Genomic DNA, 17,764 nt, shown 5'->3' on the forward strand with positions numbered 1-17,764 from the left:
GTCACATACGGAGAAGGCGGGGCTTCCGCACCGCGGAGCCGCCAATCATGTATCGCAATAGGCGACGTGGGCGGGGCTTTATCTCCCGGATGAGCGGGACTCGCGTTGGAGCGCGGCGCCTTTTTTTTTTTTTTCTGCGCGCTTTTAAGTTCGGACTGTAATGTTGGTGTAGCGGTCTTTCTGTGTGCATTGCGCCTTTGCTTCCGAGCACCCGAATATGTGAGAAAGAAAGAGGCTGTGGTGCTCACAGATTTCTGTTTTATGAAACCTTTGATGTAAAGCCGGTGTATTTTTTATTATTATTTTTAAATATTAATGTATTTTCATGCTTTGTTTTTTATTGTAGAGCAGTAGTGGATGTAAAATTATTAAAGCGATACTATTTTTAAAAAATTACGTAAGACATGTCAAAGATAATGGTTGCCTTATTGGGAATAAGGCACAATATGTTTCAATGCTACATTACATTTTAGCTATATTGAAATTTATAACTTATTAATTGGTTGGGTACAGGTATGTCCTTGATTTACAACCGCAGTTGGGCCAAAATTTTGATTGTTTCGACCATAATTGTCTCCTATATCTCATATATTTTTTCTTCCTTTTATATATCTTCTTCTCTATTCTTCATTGATGCATTTTATTCTTATATTTTTTATTCTATCCTTTCCTTGATATATATTACTATATGTTTATTCTCTTCAATGTGTATTGTGTATTGGACAAAATAAATAAATAAATAAATAAAATAATTGGACCAGAATTTTGACCAGAGTCCTCTGGAAGTTGGCGGCATATATCTAGGTAGGTAGGTAAGTAAGTAGATAGATAATAGATATATAGGTAGGTAGGTAGGTAGGCAGATACTGTAGATTAGATTAGATACGTAAGCAAGTTGGTTGTTAAACAAGTCATGCCTAATTTTATAACCTTTTGTGCCGTGGTGGTTAAGTGATACACCACAGTTAAGTGAGCCATGTGGTTGTTAATCCAGCTTTTACTATTGGCTATAGCAATAGCACATAGATTTATATACTGCTTCACAATGCTTTGCAGCCCCCTCTAGGCGGTTTACAGAGTCAGCCTCTTGCCCTCAACAATCTTTGCTTGTTGGAAACCAGCTTGGGAAGGTTGCAAATGGTTATAGCATGGTCCTGGGATGCTGAAACCATTGTAAATACGTGGTGGTTGCCAAGCACCCAAATTTAGATTATGTGGCCATGGCATTGTTCCAATTGTGCAAGAAAGAACCAGTAGTAACTCACTTTTTTCACTGTTTTGTAACTGAACATTTGCTAGATGAAGGACTGTAAATCAAGGAGTTCCTGTTAACTGTTGCTGAATACTTTCTCCAGGTCTTTCTCCACTCCTTGAAATTTATGGCCCATTCATAAATTTTTCTTAACAACAGTATTGAAGAAATTTGCTAACAGGTTTTGTTTTGTTTTTTACTTCCAGATTTCCTGGAATTGTGAGAACCAAGCATTGCTTAGGTTTGTTCTTTCTGCAATTAGTAGGAATTAGATTTCAATATCAGGAATGCAAAATCAGTAATTGTACAGTGAAAGGCATCCTAAATTTTTATATGATACTATTTAATCAGATCAATTAATTTAAAGTCATCAGGTCCAAAAGTCATTTATCTCTTTCTTCGATAAGGATGGTTTAAAAAACCAGATTATTTTATCCAAGGAATTAGTAAAACTTTTCTAATACAACTTTTTTTCCTATTAATAAAGCGGAGACTAGGCGTTTTATTATATTGTTTTTTAAAAAATAAAATAAAGATTTGTTAAAAGTCCATGGACCAGCATAGGGCTGCAGCATGCCAAAAACTGATAAGCACAAACAAGTGAAGCGCCATCCTCAGGATGTAGGCAGCACATAAAACCACATCTCTTCTGGTCCGCGGAAAAATCTTTCTCCCTGCAAAAAGGGAAAAAAAGTTGGGGGTCACCGTGTTAAATTATACACAAAAACTTCCAAATACTACCAATACTAACAAAGAAATACTACCAAAAAACCCCCAATAATATCACACATATATGAAATAATAAGTATGTTTTCATTTTAAAAAGGATAAAACTTAATTTTATAAGTTATTTTAAAATATATTCCAAAGGGAGCATTGGAGGGGTTGATAGAAATACTTTTTCAAAAATGGCTAAATTACATTCCCCTAATACAATATTCCCTTGACTTTCGCGGGTCCAACATTTGCGAAAAGTCTATACCACGGTTTTTCAAAAAATATTAATTAAAAAATACTTTGCGGGGTTTTTTTGTACACCACGTTTTTTCCCGCATGTGATGTCATACATCATCGCCAAATTATTGTTAATAAATAATGTTAATAAATATCAGGATCATTAAAGTATCTTCTTCAATGGTGAGTATCAGTAATAATGGTGAGTAATAATCTAAAGGTTGTTAAGGGAATGGGAAATTGTAATTTAGGGGTTTAAAGTGTTAGGGGATGTCCTGTGATACTGTTCATAGCCAAAAAATAGTGTAATTACTTCCGCATCTCTACTTGGGTGGTCTTGGAACGCATCCCCCGCGAAAGTCAAGGGAACACTATCAGTCTTCAATTTACAGATTAGTACAATTTTTCTCATTTCTCAAGATAATTCTCTTAGCAATTTCCCTACCTGATTTCCTCAAAAACAGTCAAATAACAAAAGCTGTTTAAAAAAAAAAAATAATAATGATCTTGGAGGAACTGTTCTCAGGCATACGTGCAGAGTTCAAACTAACCACTTTATTACATTCTACCTATGATATAGAAATCTCCCTCGTCAGGCAGGCCATTCTTGGAATAATTAGATGAGGCGCCAAGGAATTCAGGAAAAGCCAGTTCCAGCCCTTTTGCAGTTGCACAGTGACAAAACTAGCTCATCCCTTTTCCCTGCCAAACTAGATGGTTCCCAACATCTGTCTTCGAAGCATAAAATGACAAGACTAATTCATTAACATTCGGGTTTTTAATTCTGTCATGGTATTAAACTGATCTGCTCCGCTTGTGTAGTCAGAAATGGCCATTAACATCAAGGTAAAGGAGGAATTTGGATTCTAAAATTATCTGAATTTCATTGACTTGCTGGAGTTTAAAAGAGCATCTGACAGTCAAACAGATACTGTATATTTGGCGCCTGAGCTTTCTAATAATAAAAATTGCTTCAATTGTAATTCAATGTATTGATGGAACAAATACAGTTGCCTGTTTCTGTTATTAAGAAACAGAATCAATGGAATAACTTGGTTAGGGTTAGGATTTATAGTTCCATCTTACTCCCTGTTTGTTTAGAGACAATAAAGTGATTCTTATAACATTTGTGAAATTAAAAAGTAAAGCTATTTCCCTAGCCTGTCAGGAGATGGGCAGCTTATAAATTGAAATAAATAAAATAAATAACAATGGATTCAACACCATTATGAATAGAAATATCTTGATTTAATTTACCGGTAGTTAGGCATAAATAAATCTAGTTCTATACAAATGAATTCATTGTATTCAGTTGTATGGATATATAAATTAATTAATTTGAATATTGCTGTTTTATTAGAATTAACTAAGGGGTCTTTCAACAATAATGATGTCCGCCATTTCTTGAACCTACAAAAAAGTATGCGAGCATAAATCATTCCACCACCTTTCCCTTTACAACCCACAATTCCAGGACTTTCCTATTCTGCCGCTTGATTTTCCTATTCTGTACTTGATTACAGACAAGGAAGAAGCCCACAGAAGCCAGGAAAGGGATTTCCTTTCTTTATTTCTCATCCATAAGTGGAAAATAGCCACTAATCATGGTCCTCAACGTGGAGCAGAACGAGATCTCATATATTTAAACAGATTCTTGCGTGGAATGTTTAGCATTTCTCCAATTACCTACCTCACCGATAGTAAGGCAGGTAACTGAATGCAAGGTGAAGCAGAAAAGAGTCTTGTTCTTCCGTATAGCTTGTCCTTTGTGTCTCATACCTGTCATCCAAGTGTTCCCTCGTTTTTCATGGGGGATGCGTTCCGAGACCGCCCGCGAAAGTCAAATTTCCGCGAAGTAGAGATGCGGAAGTAAATACACTATTTTTGGCTATGAACAGTATCACAAACCTTCCCTTAACACTTTAAACTCTGGCCCTGGACTCAGGTTGCTGCTGCTCAATGCCAGGTCGGTGGTAAATAAAGCTCTCCTCATCCGGGATCTGATCCTGGATGAGGAGGCCGACCTGGCTTGTATTACTGAAACCTGGCTGGGCCCGGAGGGAGGTGTCCCTCTCTCTGAAATCTGCCCAGCCGGGTTTCAGATATGGCATCAACCTCGACCCCAGGGAAGGGGGGGAGGAGTGGCTATTATAGCCAGGGAGAGCCTTTGCCTGCGTAGACTCATTGCTCCGGAAATTGCAGGTTGTGAGTCTCTCTTGCTGAAGTTGGACTTAGGGGTTCAGGTGGGCTTATTTCTCACGTACCTGCCTCCCAGCTACGTGTCAAAAGCCCTGCCTGTGCTACTCGAGGAGGTAGCCGGGTTGGCGGTGGAGTTCCCCAGACTCATTGTCTTGGGGGACTTCAATCTGCCGTCACTCGGTGAAACCTCTGGGTTGGCACAGGAGTTCATGGCCACCATGACAGCCATGGACCTGACTCAAGTAATACAGGGTCCGACTCACGAGGGAGGGCACGCACCTGACATGGTATTCCTTTCCGAGCAATTGAGTAATGGTCCGAGATTAAGGGGCTTAGAAGTGTTGCCTTTGTCATGGTCTGACCATTTTCTGCTACGGCTTGACTTCCTGGCTCCAATCCTTCCCCGCAGGGAGGCGGAACCAATGAAGATGTTCCGCCCCAGACGCCTGATGGACCCAGAGGGCTTTCAGACGGCGCTTGGGGTTATTCCAGAGGCACTCGTCCACAGTTCGGCGGAGACCCTTGCTGAGGCCTGGAACAGGGCTGCGGCAGGGGCTCTCGACCGGATTGCGCCTTTGCGACCTCTCCGCGGCGCTAGACCCCGTAGAGCCCCATGGTTCAACGAGGAGCTCCGGGTGTTGAAACGCCAAAAGAGACGTCTAGAGAAGCGATGGAGGAAGAGTAAGTCAGAATCCGATCGAACACTTGTAAGAACTTTTATTAAGACTTACAAAGTGGCGCTCAAGGCGGCAAGATGCGCGTACCATGCCGCCTTGATTGCATCAGCGGAATCCCGCCCGGCTGCTCTGTTTAGGGTGACCCGCTCCCTTCTTAATCAGGGGGGAGTTGGGGAGCCCTTGCAGAGTAGTGCCGAGGAGTTTAACACGTTTTTCGCTGATAAAGTCGCTCAGATCCGGGCTAACCTCGACTCCAATTGTAAAACAGAGTCGACTGACAACGAGTCAGTCGAGGTGACTGGGGCACGTACTTGTCCACCTGTCTGGGAAGAGTTTGATCTGGTGACACCTGATGAAGTGGACAAGGCCATCGGAGCTGTGAGTTCTGCCACCTGTTTACTGGATCCGTGTCCCTCCTGGTTGGTCTCGGCCAGCAGGGAGGTGACACGGAGCTGGGCCCAGGAGATTACCAACGCTTCCTTGGGGAGGGGAGTTTTTCCACCACTCTATAAAGAAGCGCTTGTGCGCCCCCTCCTCAAGAAGCCCTCCCTGGACCCAGCCGTACTTAACAACTATCGTCCAGTCTCCAACCTTCCCTTTATGGGGAAGGTTGTCGAGAAGGTGGTAGCGCTCCAGCTCCAACGGTCCTTGGAAGAAGCTGATTATCTAGGTCCCCGACAGTCAGGCTTCAGGCCCGGTTACAGCACGGAAACCGCTTTGGTCGCGTTGATGGATGATCTCTGGCGGGCCCGGGACAGGGGTTTATCCTCTGTCCTGGTGCTCCTCGATCTCTCAGCGGCTTTCGATACCATCGACCATGGTATCCTTCTGCGCCGGTTGGAGGGGTTGGGGGTGGGAGGCACTGTTCTTCAGTGGTTCTCCTCCTACCTCTCTGGCCGGTCGCAGTCGGTGTTAGTGGGGGGTCAGAGGTCGGCTCCGAGGTCTCTCCCTTGTGGAGTGCCTCAGGGGTCGGTCCTCTCCCCCTTGCTATTCAACATCTACATGAAACCGCTGGGAGAGATCATCCAAGGACATGGGGTGAGGTATCATCAATATGCCGATGATACCCAGCTTTACATCTCCACCCCATGCCCAGTCAACGAAGCGGTGGAAGTGATGTGCCGGTGCCTGGAGGCTGTCGGGGCCTGGATGGGTGTCAACAGACTCAAACTCAACCCGGATAAGACGGAGTGGCTGTGGGTTCTGCCTCCCAAGGACAATCCCATCTGTCCGTCCATCACCCTGGGGGGGGGGAATTATTGACCCCCTCAGAGAGGGTCCGCAACTTGGGCGTCCTCCTCAATCCACAGCTCACATTAGAAAACCATCTCTCAGCTGTGGCGAGGGGGGCGTTTGCCCAGGTTCGCCTGGTGCACCAGTTGCGGCCCTATCTGGACCGGGACTCATTGCTCACAGTCACTCATGCCCTCATCACCTCGAGGTTCGACTACTGTAATGCTCTCTACATGGGGTTACCTTTGAAAAGTGTTCGGAAACTTCAGATCGTGCAGAATGCAGCTGCGAGAGCAGTCATGGGCTTACCTAGGTACGCCCATGTTTCACCAACACTCCGCAGTCTGCATTGGCTGCCGATCAATTTCCGGTCACAATTCAAAGTGTTGGTTATGACCTTTAAAGCCCTTCATGGCATCGGACCAGAATATCTCCGAGACCGCCTCCTGCCGCACGAATCCCAGCGACCGATTAGGTCCCACAGAGTGGGCCTTCTCCGGGTCCCGTCAACCAAACAATGCCAGTTGGCGGGTCCCAGGGGAAGAGCCTTCTCTGTGGCGGCACCGGCTCTCTGGAACCAGCTCCCCCCGGAGATTAGAACTGCCCCTACTCTTCCTGCCTTCCGAAAACTCCTCAAAACCCACCTTTGTCGTCAGGCATGGGGAAACTAAACATCTCCCCTGGGCACGTCAATTTATGCATGGTATGCTTGTGTGTGTGTCTGTTATCATATGGGGTTTCTTTTCTTAAATCGTTAAATTTTAATTAATTGGATTGTTGTGACTGTTTTTACATGTTGTGAGCCGCCCCGAGTCTTCGGAGAGGGGCGGCATACAAGTCCAACAAATAAATAAATAAAATAAATAAATAAATAAATAAACCCCTAAATTGCAATTTTCCATTCCCTTAGCAACCATTTAGATTATTACTCACCATGTTTATTTATTAAAGTTTATTTTAAAAAATATTTATTAAAAGCAGACGAACCTTTGGCGATGACATATGACATCATCGGGCGGGAAAAACTGGTATAGGGAAAAAACCTGCAAAGTATTTTTTAATTAATATTTTTGAAAAACTGTGGTATAGACTTCGCGAAGTTCGAACCCGCAAAAATCGAGGGAACACTGTAATACTTTTCTGAAAATGGGCTTAATTCAGAAACAGCACAGCTGACAAGATGCATCCAGCCTGAATGGGGTTAAAAAGCAATTGACCTCAAATCTGGCAGTATCCAGAAGTAGCTAGATAATACTGTAACCAAAGAGAACCTGAATGCTAGAGCGGACATCTTGAGTCAAACAAATCTGAGTGGCTTACTTGTCGCAACGATAGCCATCACCATAGCACCTACTGCTAATAAAGCTGGTATGGAGTGGGCCCAGTGATACCTGCTCTCCCTCCCAGAGGGAGACAATATTGCTAATTCTCTGGAAAATAGCTGTGAAGCACTGCACAAAGTCATGGAAACTGCAGCTGTGGGAGCCTGGCCTTCGGTCATTGTCCAGAGCAAGAGCATTTTTGCATGGGTCCTCAGAAATAATAATTTAAAAAATAGAAAATGGAAAAAAAACTAATGTCAGCCCAAACTGTACAAAACCTGTAATGTAGCAGAACCTGGCTTTCATTTCCTTGTTAACTCAATCTGTATAAGGCTAGACCAGCAGTCTTTTAGAAGCACTAACTAGTGTTTGAAAGCAGGTCCAATGCTCTTTTAGAAGATCTTTAACCCTGTATTTATAAGGTAGATGTGTAGGAGCTGACAAACACTATTGAAAGCGCCAGTCAGACATTATTTGGACATGCATCTCCAGGAACAGGAGTCTGCTTTGCAATCTGACCAACTGTAGAAGGAAGAGCTCAACAACCACAGGGAATGGAGTGTTCTCACAGTAGATAGAAGTGGCCAACAAGAGCTAAACTAACTGAAACTGTATTCACAGCAAACGTGTTGTGAAAAAAACCAGAAAGCACCACTATTAAGTCCCTCTACTGCAGTGTTTTTCAACCAAACTAGTATGCCGTGAGACATGGTCAGGTGTGCCGTGGGGAAATTAAACAAACTACGGCCTGCGTGCCGCATACAGCCCGCGGAGGCCATTTATCCGGCCTGCCACCAGCTGCCTCCATCCGAATATAAACATTCCCCTCACAATCCCTCCAGCTATCAGCGACAGGAAGAGTGGAGGCACAGGGAATGCTCACTGACCAATCATCTAGGATTCATCCCGACCTCTAGCGATGAACCAATAGCAGGCTGCCTCTCATCCATACTCAGGAAGGTCCCGCTTGGGCTGCCGTGCACTTGTCATTGTGTGGCCGTGGTGAGTAGTTGAAGCTGCTACTCCTCCCCATGGTCCCGATTTATAATCCTGGTCAGGACTGGAGGTAAATGTTATTTTGGTTGGTGGTGTGCCCCAGGATTTTGTAAACGTAAAAAATGTGCCACGGCTCAAAAAAGGTTGAAAATCACTGCTCTACTGAAGAGGCAGGAGACATCTATAGGCAGGGGTTTAAATAGGGAGCCCTTTAACTCGGGGACCAATCAGATTTTACCTGTTTGAGTTTCTGGTCTGGAGTGAAAACTTCCCAGCTTTTCAGGACATAACAACCACAATGTAACTGGAGCAGGCAAGGAGAGGTTTAAGCTGAGGGGTCCTTGGTGCTCTCTTGAGTTTTGTTGTTTTCTTGTAGATGTTTCATTACCTAAACAAGGTAACATCATAGGTGCTAGTATAGAAGGGGGTTTGCTCTCAGTTTATAGTTTGGAACACGGGTGTCAAACTCACAGCATCACACCATCATGTGACATTTTGTGATGGGTTTTTTTCCATTCGCAGAGCTGGGTGGGCATGGCCTATGCATGGTGGCTCCCCTCTTCTAGAAGTTTAAGCTGCCTCAGATATGGGCAGGGCATGAAATGAATGGAGTCGGGGTTGCTGGTGCACGGCTATGATGTGGTTAAGGATAAATGAGGAAGAGTATCATTTACTAGAACTTCTACCTTCTTTTAGTGTCATTTCATATAAGTGATTGGCAGCCATCCGTAATATTTATTATTTTGGTATTATAGTCTGACATAAAGACATTGCATTCCCCCCCCCCCCCCAAACCATGTATATAGATATTGGACTCAATTCCTGGTGAGAAAACCTATTAGAGCAATCAGCTCTCACTTTCTATTTTAACATCTCTTAATGCAATGTTCTTGTTAAACATGACCTCCTCACATTTCATGCCAGCACTAACGGTGGCAATTGTACTGTTAGGCCATGATACATGTTTCATCGTTTGTGTATCATTGCCTCTACTAAAAGCAGCTTTAATAGCAATATGCTTGAGTGTTTGTTTATTGTAAAATGCCGACTGCTGGGAACATAATCAATCCAGGGTCTTTATGTTAGCTTGAGTGCCAAACATGATTTCCATTCTTAACTCAATTTCTAAATAATTTCACACCTAGGTATCTTACTCCATCTCCTCCCCCCCCCCCTTTTGGTCAAAAATTCAGAGCAATCCAGGATCAATTTTTTTTAAAAAAAAATGCTATTAAATAAAAAACAGTAATACACAGCAAGCGAGATTTATATGCTGGATTTCATATCACAATATCACAAGTCGAACACTTCCCAAGCATCTAGGATTGTGTGATGTATTTATTTATTTGTTTTGTTTTGTTTATTAGATTTGTATGCCGCCCCTCTCCGAAGACTCAGGGCGGCTCACAACAGTAATAAGAAACAGTGTAACAATGGGACAAATCTAATAATAAAAAATATATAAAAACCCCAACAATTAAAAACCATACAGCACATGCATACCAAACATGAAATATAAAAAGCCTGGGGGAGATGTCTTAGTTCCCCCATGCCTGGCGATACAGGTGGGTCTTGAGTAACTTACGAAAGACAAGGAGGGTGGGGGCCGTTCTAATCTCCGGGGGGGGAGTTTTCCAGAGGGCCGGGGCCGCCACAGAGAAGGCTCTTCCCCTGGGGCCCGCCAAATGACATTTTTTGGTCAGCAGGACCCGGAGAAGGCCAACTCTGTGGGACCTTATCAGCTGCTGGGATTCGTGCGGTAGAAGGCGGTTCCAGAGGTATTCTGGTCCAATGCCATGTAGGGCTTTAATTTTCGTATGATGCGCGCAGATCCAAGTACAGTGGCCTTTTGCAACTGACAAATCATGATTTTGTCAATGTTTATTGTTTTCAAATGCTGGCTGAGGTCTTTTGGCACAGTGCCCAGCATACCCAATTACCATTGGGACCACCTGTACTGGTTTTTCATCAATTCAACTGGTTTGGCGACATCAATAATCTACACTTTTTCCTTTTCCACAATCACGAGGTCCAGTGTATTGTATTCCAAAACCTTGTCAGTTTGAATTCAAAAGTCCCAAAGTATTTTGGCATGTTTGTCTTCAACTACTTTCTAAGGTTTATGATCCCACCAGTTCTTTACCACTGGTAGGTGGTAGTTGTAGCAGAGGTTCCAATGAAGCATCTGGGCCACGTAGTTGTGCCTCTGTTTGTAGTCTGTCCGTGTGATTTTCTTGCAGTTGCTGAGAATGTGATCAATTGTTTCATCAGCTTCTTTACAAAGTCTGTATTTTGGGTCAGCTGCTGATTTTTTGATCCTGCCCTTGATTGCATTTGTTCTGATTGCTTGATTGTGGGCTGCAAGAATCAAACCCTCTGTCTTCTTCAGTGTTTCATTACTGAGCCATAAGTAGGTCTTCTCTATCAACTTTTCCTTCAATCTTGTCGAGAAACTGCCCATGGAAAGTTTTATTGTGCCAGCTGTCGGCTCTGGTTTTCCTAGCAGTTTTTCTATACTGATTTTTTGTTTACTGTGCTTTCAGAAGCTTCCGGTTATTTACTTTAATCAATGCAGGTTCTTCAATTTCTTTGACGTATTCTGCAATGCATGTTTTTCTTCTACTACTGTTTGTTTTACTTGTAAAAGTCCTATGTCACCAGATTTTCTGGCCAGATATAGTCTGTCAACATCACTACAGGGATGAAGTGGATGATGAATGGTCATGAGTGTTCTTGTTTTTCTGTCCAAATTGTCCAGTTCAGCCTGTGTCCTGGTTATTATGACAGGTATAGCCCATGTATTTATGGCCTTGATGGTATTGCCTCCATTGAGCTTGCTTTTGAGAATTTTTCTGACGTTTTTTGTGTATTCTTTGTTGACCATGTTTTTCACATGCCCATGTTTGATGTTGCCCAGTTGTAGTATGCCCAGGTATTTATAGGCCTTTGGCTGATGACACTTTATGGCTTGAACATTAAGCATGTTTATGCCCACGCTTTCAGTGATTTTACCCTTCTTCAGTGCTATTGTGGAACATTTGTCCAAACCAAACTCCATGCTGATATCAGTGTTAAAGATTTGGACAGTGTTGGTCTGAGACTGGATTTCATTTTCAATTTTTCCATACAGCTTCAGGACATCCACGTACAGAAGCTGTGAAGTTTTATTAGATTTCTTGGATGTTTGGTTCTCCAGTCATTATTATTAGTATTAGTATTAGTATCATGATCATTATCATTATTATCACTGCTGTCTGTGCCATAATTCAACGATTATAGCACAGACCAGCAGTGGTAATTCCAGTGGGGATTGGAACACTGGGTGCTATCACAAAAGTACTGGAATTACATTTAAAACAGCTCAAAATCTGGATAGATTCAAGGCAGGATTAGACAGATTCATGGGTGCCGAGTGTATTGGTGGTTATTGAAACGGATGTCACGTGCTGCCTCTATGTTGATTGAGGCAGGCAAAATTCCCTTGGGTACCATTTGTTGGGGGTCAAGGGAAAGGAAGGGTTTTGCCTTCTCATTCTGCTCAAGATCCCCATGTACAATTGGTGGGTCACTGTGTGACACAGAATGCTGGACTCGATGGGCTTTGGCCTGATTCAGCATGGTTCTTCTTATGTTCTTAAAATTGACAAAATCACCATCAGCCAAATACAGAAAGCAGCACTACTCAGTTCCATACATGTAGTTCGAAAATATATTACAACATGTTAGGCCCCTAGATGGGTTCGACTAGTAATTAATACCAAATCTAGAAAAACAACTAGCCACTGTGATACAATTGAAAATAATAATAATAATAATAATAATAATAATAATAACAACAACAACAACAACAACAACAACCATCATCATCTGTCTGGTTTGGTGCTGCAACCCAACAGGACCGACACAGACTTCAGAGGATAATCAGAATTGCAGAAAAAACAATTGCTGCCAATCTGCCTTCCATTGAGGACCTGTATACTGCACGAGTCAAAAAGAGGGCGTGGAAAGTATTTACTGACCCCTCGTATCCTGGACACAAATTGTTTCAACTCCTACCCTCGAAACGTCGCTACAGAGTACTGCACACCAAGACAACTAGACACAAGAACAGTTTTTTCCCGAACGCCATCACTCTACTAAACAAATAATTCCCTCAAAACTGTCAGACTTTCTACTAAATCTGCACTTCTATTCTACTAGTTTTTCTCATCATTCCTATCACCCATTTCCTCCCATGTTGACTGTATGACTGTAACTTGTTGCGTATATCCTAAGATTTTTATTAATATTGCTTCTTCATTGCTTATTTGACCCCTATGACAATCATTAAGTGTTGTATCACATGATTCTTGACAAATGTATATTTTATTTTATGTACGTTGAGAGCATATGCACCAAGACAAATTCCTTGTGTGTCCAATCACACTTGGCCAATAAAAATTCTATTCTAAAAATTCTATTCTATTCTATCATGCTTGTTTGCCCTCAGTTTACTCTGTTTACCCTTATACACTACTTGGGTAGCGTTAACATTCACAAACCTTGGAACTCTACTGTAGTAGCATACTATGTTCCCCTACCAGGAGCTCAGTTTTTCTGCAGGGTACAGTTTTATTTATTGTAATGTAATGTGACTAATGTTGGGGTTGGGAGGCTCATCTGAGAAGTTTGCCTTGAGGTCAGAAAAAACATTGCTTATGCCTGCGTAACTATGACATTGGCCCTTTTCATTCATGAGATGGGTAAAGATAAGGACAATTTCATGGGGAGAGGCTGAGAAATTGCTGTCTTTGAGGATTAATTATATATGGTAAATACAAGGATGAATGGATGGGTTGTGTTTAGATTATGATGACAGCAAACATTGTTTTATCTTCCATGTAAAAAGAAATCATAAAAGCTTTGGAATAATTTGATTTTCTCTAGATATGTTTCACCAAAATTCGTCTGCTAGAAACAAAATATGGATTTGTGGGACAGAGATACGTATATTTTATTCAAATTTCTTGACTGTTTGGAAAGGCAACCAAAAGAAAATGCTTACAAATGTTATCTCTTTTCTTTCATAGTGGCCTGACTCACGCATTGGCTAATCTAAAGTATGATTAGTTTTCTTCTTCTCACTGAACTATTTGAAGAAAACACAAGATGGTCTACAGCACACAGTTATACAGAAATATGTGTCGTGGATGTATTTCTCTGTATTCTAAGGTGGTGCTAATTTGTATAGTTGCAACATTGGGTTGTCTTTGTTGTAACTGTCCAATTGGTTTGGTTACTATTTATTATTATATTTCTGTAGTTTGATTTGTACCAAACCTTGATGAAGGCATATAAATCCTCCTCTTCTTCCTCCTCATCATCTTAGGTATAACCATATATTTTCATATCCAAGAATATTGATAAGCCAGGAGAAGAAAATAATCTTATATCGGAGATGGGCAACCTAAACCTCTATTGCAAGCAGTTTTATCTAATATTGTCAATAAAGAGACATTATGGAAGTTAGTTATAGTGAAAGATCGGGGGTAGGGTTGATCCACGGGGGTCACAAAGAGTCAGACACTGCTTAAAAATTGAACGAAAACAAATGGAAGTCAGTTACCAGGACCTTGTTATAAACTCAAGCTCAACCCTAGAAGAAGTGTGTTACAACAATGTGGGCAGATACAAAACCTCTACTACAATCACTATAAAGTTTTATCTTAATTGAAGCAATAGTTCTATAATCTGATCCTCAGGTAATCCTACCCATAGTTTTATGTTCACTTATGCAGTGGTTCCCAACTTTTCTAATGCTGTGACCAGGAGTGGGCAGCAGGCAGGATGGGGTGGAACACAGTTCCACCAGTGGAAATGAAGCTGTGTGCTCAGCTCCAGCTGACTATCACCCCCTCCCATCCTCCTCCTCTTCCTCAGAAAGCGGCAGGGAGACCAGCACTGGCAGGAGTTGCAGGGGGGACCCCCCCTCTTTTCTCAACAGCTGATCAGCACCCATTCGCCTGGCTACCCAGCCTGAGGCGGGGGGGGGCGACCCAGGAAGGAGAGCACGCGAAACGCGAAGCAAATTGTCACCCCAGAGAGCAACACTAGGAAGGTTGTAAGTTGAGGACAACAGTTCACTTGAACTATGATGATTGTTCAAGCCACTCCCACCTGGTCACATGACTGGCAAGCCACTCCTACCCACTCACATGACCATCAAACCACACTCACAAAATAAGCCACACCCACAGCGTGGCAATAAAAATTTTGGCTTCCCATTACTGGCTATGACTCCTTAATACAGTTCCTCATGTTGTGGTGACCTCCAACAATAAGCCAATTCTCCCAACAGAGCTTTAAGCTGATTGGGAGAAAGGTCAGAGGGACACCCCCACTGTAAACAGCTGATTGGTCAGATTGTAAAAATATGTTCCAAGGCACCAGAATAGAAGCTTTAGTTCTTAACACCATGAGAAAATTGTCTTTCCCCATGGTCTTAGGCGACCTCTGTGAAACGATTATTCGACCCCCTAAAAGGATCCTGGTCCCCAAGTTGAGAACCACTGCATAGTATTTATACAGAATAGGGTATGAGTTGCTTATACGAAAATACTGTATGTATAGGATTATAGACTTTGGAAAGACAAGATTAATCCTTTAATTAAAAATGTGCCTACTGTTTCTTTAATGGAAATTCTCCACACATACATTCAATAGGATTTTACTAGAGAAGGACAGAATAATGGGATATTGAGTTTACACTATGGTCTTTGTCTGTTTGAGTTGTCATGACTTCAAATGACCCGGAAATAAATCAGAATTATAAAGGCAACAAAGGTGTGCATTGCAATCTGTGTATGTTGGTGCCATAGCAACTGTTATTCAGGGCAGGTAAAGAGGTTGATAAAACTGGTAAAATTAAAATTGGGAGGCTTACTGAAGTTGCAGACATATTAATTCCTGCATTTCTAGAGAAACAGAATCACAGTGGTGAGTATAACACAGAGGAAAAATAAAAGGGGGAGGAAAGTAAATTTTGTTTCATGCTTTGTTATTATAGAGAACTTCCATAGACAAATTACATGGAAGATTACAAGAGAACCATTGCTGTCATCAATTTTGGCGAATATGATAATACTGTGATAATTGATAATACTTTTTCAGCTGATGATTAGACATGTTGAAATCCATTCCTGGCATATTTCTCTTTGGTCACACTAGGTAGAAATTTTGTGAGTTGCATTTCAGACACATACAGATGGACCATGTTGGTAAAAGTTGAATTGAAGAAAGAGGATGAAATTCATTATTTATATGATCCCTCCCATCTCCTGACTACAGTTGTTCAACCTTGCCCTTCCTTATTTTCCTTATAAAAATCAGGACAATTTCTGGAATGAATTTTCATTGGAGAAAGGAACTTGTCGGTCTTGGTCACTGTCATAAATGGAAGCAATTCCCAAATACACATTGGTCGATCTCATCCCAGACATAATTCATATTTATTAGTGAACACCATTACCATTCCATTAAATGCTGTCAAAATAATCCATTATTTTCTTTCCCAACACAGCTTTCTTAGATGGCATTCGCAAGCGGATACTGGACTAAAAAGGAAGTGAATGGAAATCCTCCAACTCCTAGGTATGGCAGAGTGGTTTAAAAAAAGACCCCAGAAAACAGTCAGTCTTAATTTATGTATCTGTGTTATACTGAAATATAACACTAAAGTTATTTAGTGAACTGATAATTTTTCTTACCGTACTTTTTCTTGGCTATCTTGCATTAGAATTTAATTCATAAATTAAGTTTATTGTGGATAAAGATCTGGTAGAATGGTTAGCTTAAGGAAACTATTCTTGGCCTGTGTGAAGTCTGTTTTAAAAATTAAAAAATGTCTCCTTAGTAGTTACTTGTAGATTTTCTTGATTAACAGTTAGATCTACAAAGTGTCTATGTGTACATCCGTGATAGCATAGTTTCAATAACATCCTTGGTCACTGGGCATAACAGAGTTATATACTTCATTATTGTATATTAGATAGATGCTATAATATATTATTAATAGTAATTATGTATGTAATATATGGTGGTGGTGTTTTGTCCACATGTTGTGTGTGTTTATATAATGTAAGTATGGTTTTATAAAACTGAGTATAATTTAGAGTAGTGTGAAACTTTTTCCAAATATCCCATCAATCGATGATGGGATCCTTTGACAATTGTCTCGGTAATCACACGCTTCGTGCATTTTACAAAAACGTATCTTCCGCGTTACTGCTGGGGAGAAACACCGCTCTGCTGTACGAATCAACTAAGAAGATATAGGTCAGTAAAGCGCGGGGGAAGGTAAACACATGGGCCCACCAGATCGTTGGAGCGAACTGATTTGCTCCCAGCTGATCGTTGGAGCATCCGGTTTGCCTGAACCAGTCTAAACCGTAGAATCCCACCCCTGCCATAGTTCATCCTATTTCTTATATATTTTTATAAGGTTTAAATGATCTCCCTCACTTCCTCCCAAGTTTATGTGGTTTAAATAATCTCCCTGGGTTCCTCCAATTCTTCATTCTAAGAGGATAGTCATATCAAGGAATAGCCATGCATAATGTACCATAATGGAAACCAAATAACCATTGTTCTTGATAGTAAGATTTATCAATGGTCAGCAGAGTTTTCAGGTCAATACTTTATGTTTTACTCTGTCCCAATAAGAATGATGTAGGGCAGGGTTCTTCAAGCTTGGCAACTTTAAGACTTATGGACTTCAACTCCCAGAATTCTCCCGTTAGCATAAGTGGCTGGAGAATTCTGAGAATTGAAGTCAACAAGTCTTAAAGTTGCCAGGTTTGGGGAGCCCTGATGTAGAGAAAGACTTAGTGTGTGAAAGACGATATTGTCAAACTAGAAAAAAATGCAGACAGAGAAATGAACTTGACTCTACAAATTTCTAGCTCCTCCTAAAGTTTATATTGCTGTAAGACTGATTCCAGTTCTTTGTGATTATAAAACCGCAACTGCTGAGCCAATTTAGTTTTGTGGTCAGCTGTGATATTTGTGAAATGTATAAAACTATAATAAGTTTGGGTTTGGGAGACCTTCAGTTCTATGAGGCCTATGGGCAATCTGTTCCCTCGTTTGTGGAA

The 17,764-nt window shown here is 41.5% G+C and overlaps 1 protein-coding gene across 2 annotated transcripts in view; it reads left to right on the plus strand.

The window, feature by feature from the left end:
- Positions 1-15,434: 15,434 nt before the first annotated feature.
- LOC139162441 (kelch domain-containing protein 3-like) overlaps positions 15,435-17,764 on the plus strand; it is an 88,447-nt gene continuing 86,117 nt past the window's right edge. The window contains exons 1-2 of one of the 2 annotated variants that reach the window (XM_070742807.1): positions 15,435-15,608; positions 16,192-16,262. In XM_070742807.1, the coding sequence (XP_070598908.1) occupies positions 16,201-16,262 (62 nt within the window). In that variant the 5' untranslated portion in view covers positions 15,435-15,608; positions 16,192-16,200. The remainder of the gene's footprint in view (positions 15,609-16,191; positions 16,263-17,764) is intronic. The other variant, XM_070742808.1, reaches the window with a different exon arrangement.

Source organism: Erythrolamprus reginae, chromosome 2, assembly GCF_031021105.1.
Source record: "Erythrolamprus reginae isolate rEryReg1 chromosome 2, rEryReg1.hap1, whole genome shotgun sequence".
Classification (NCBI taxonomy): Eukaryota; Metazoa; Chordata; class Lepidosauria; order Squamata; family Dipsadidae; genus Erythrolamprus; species Erythrolamprus reginae.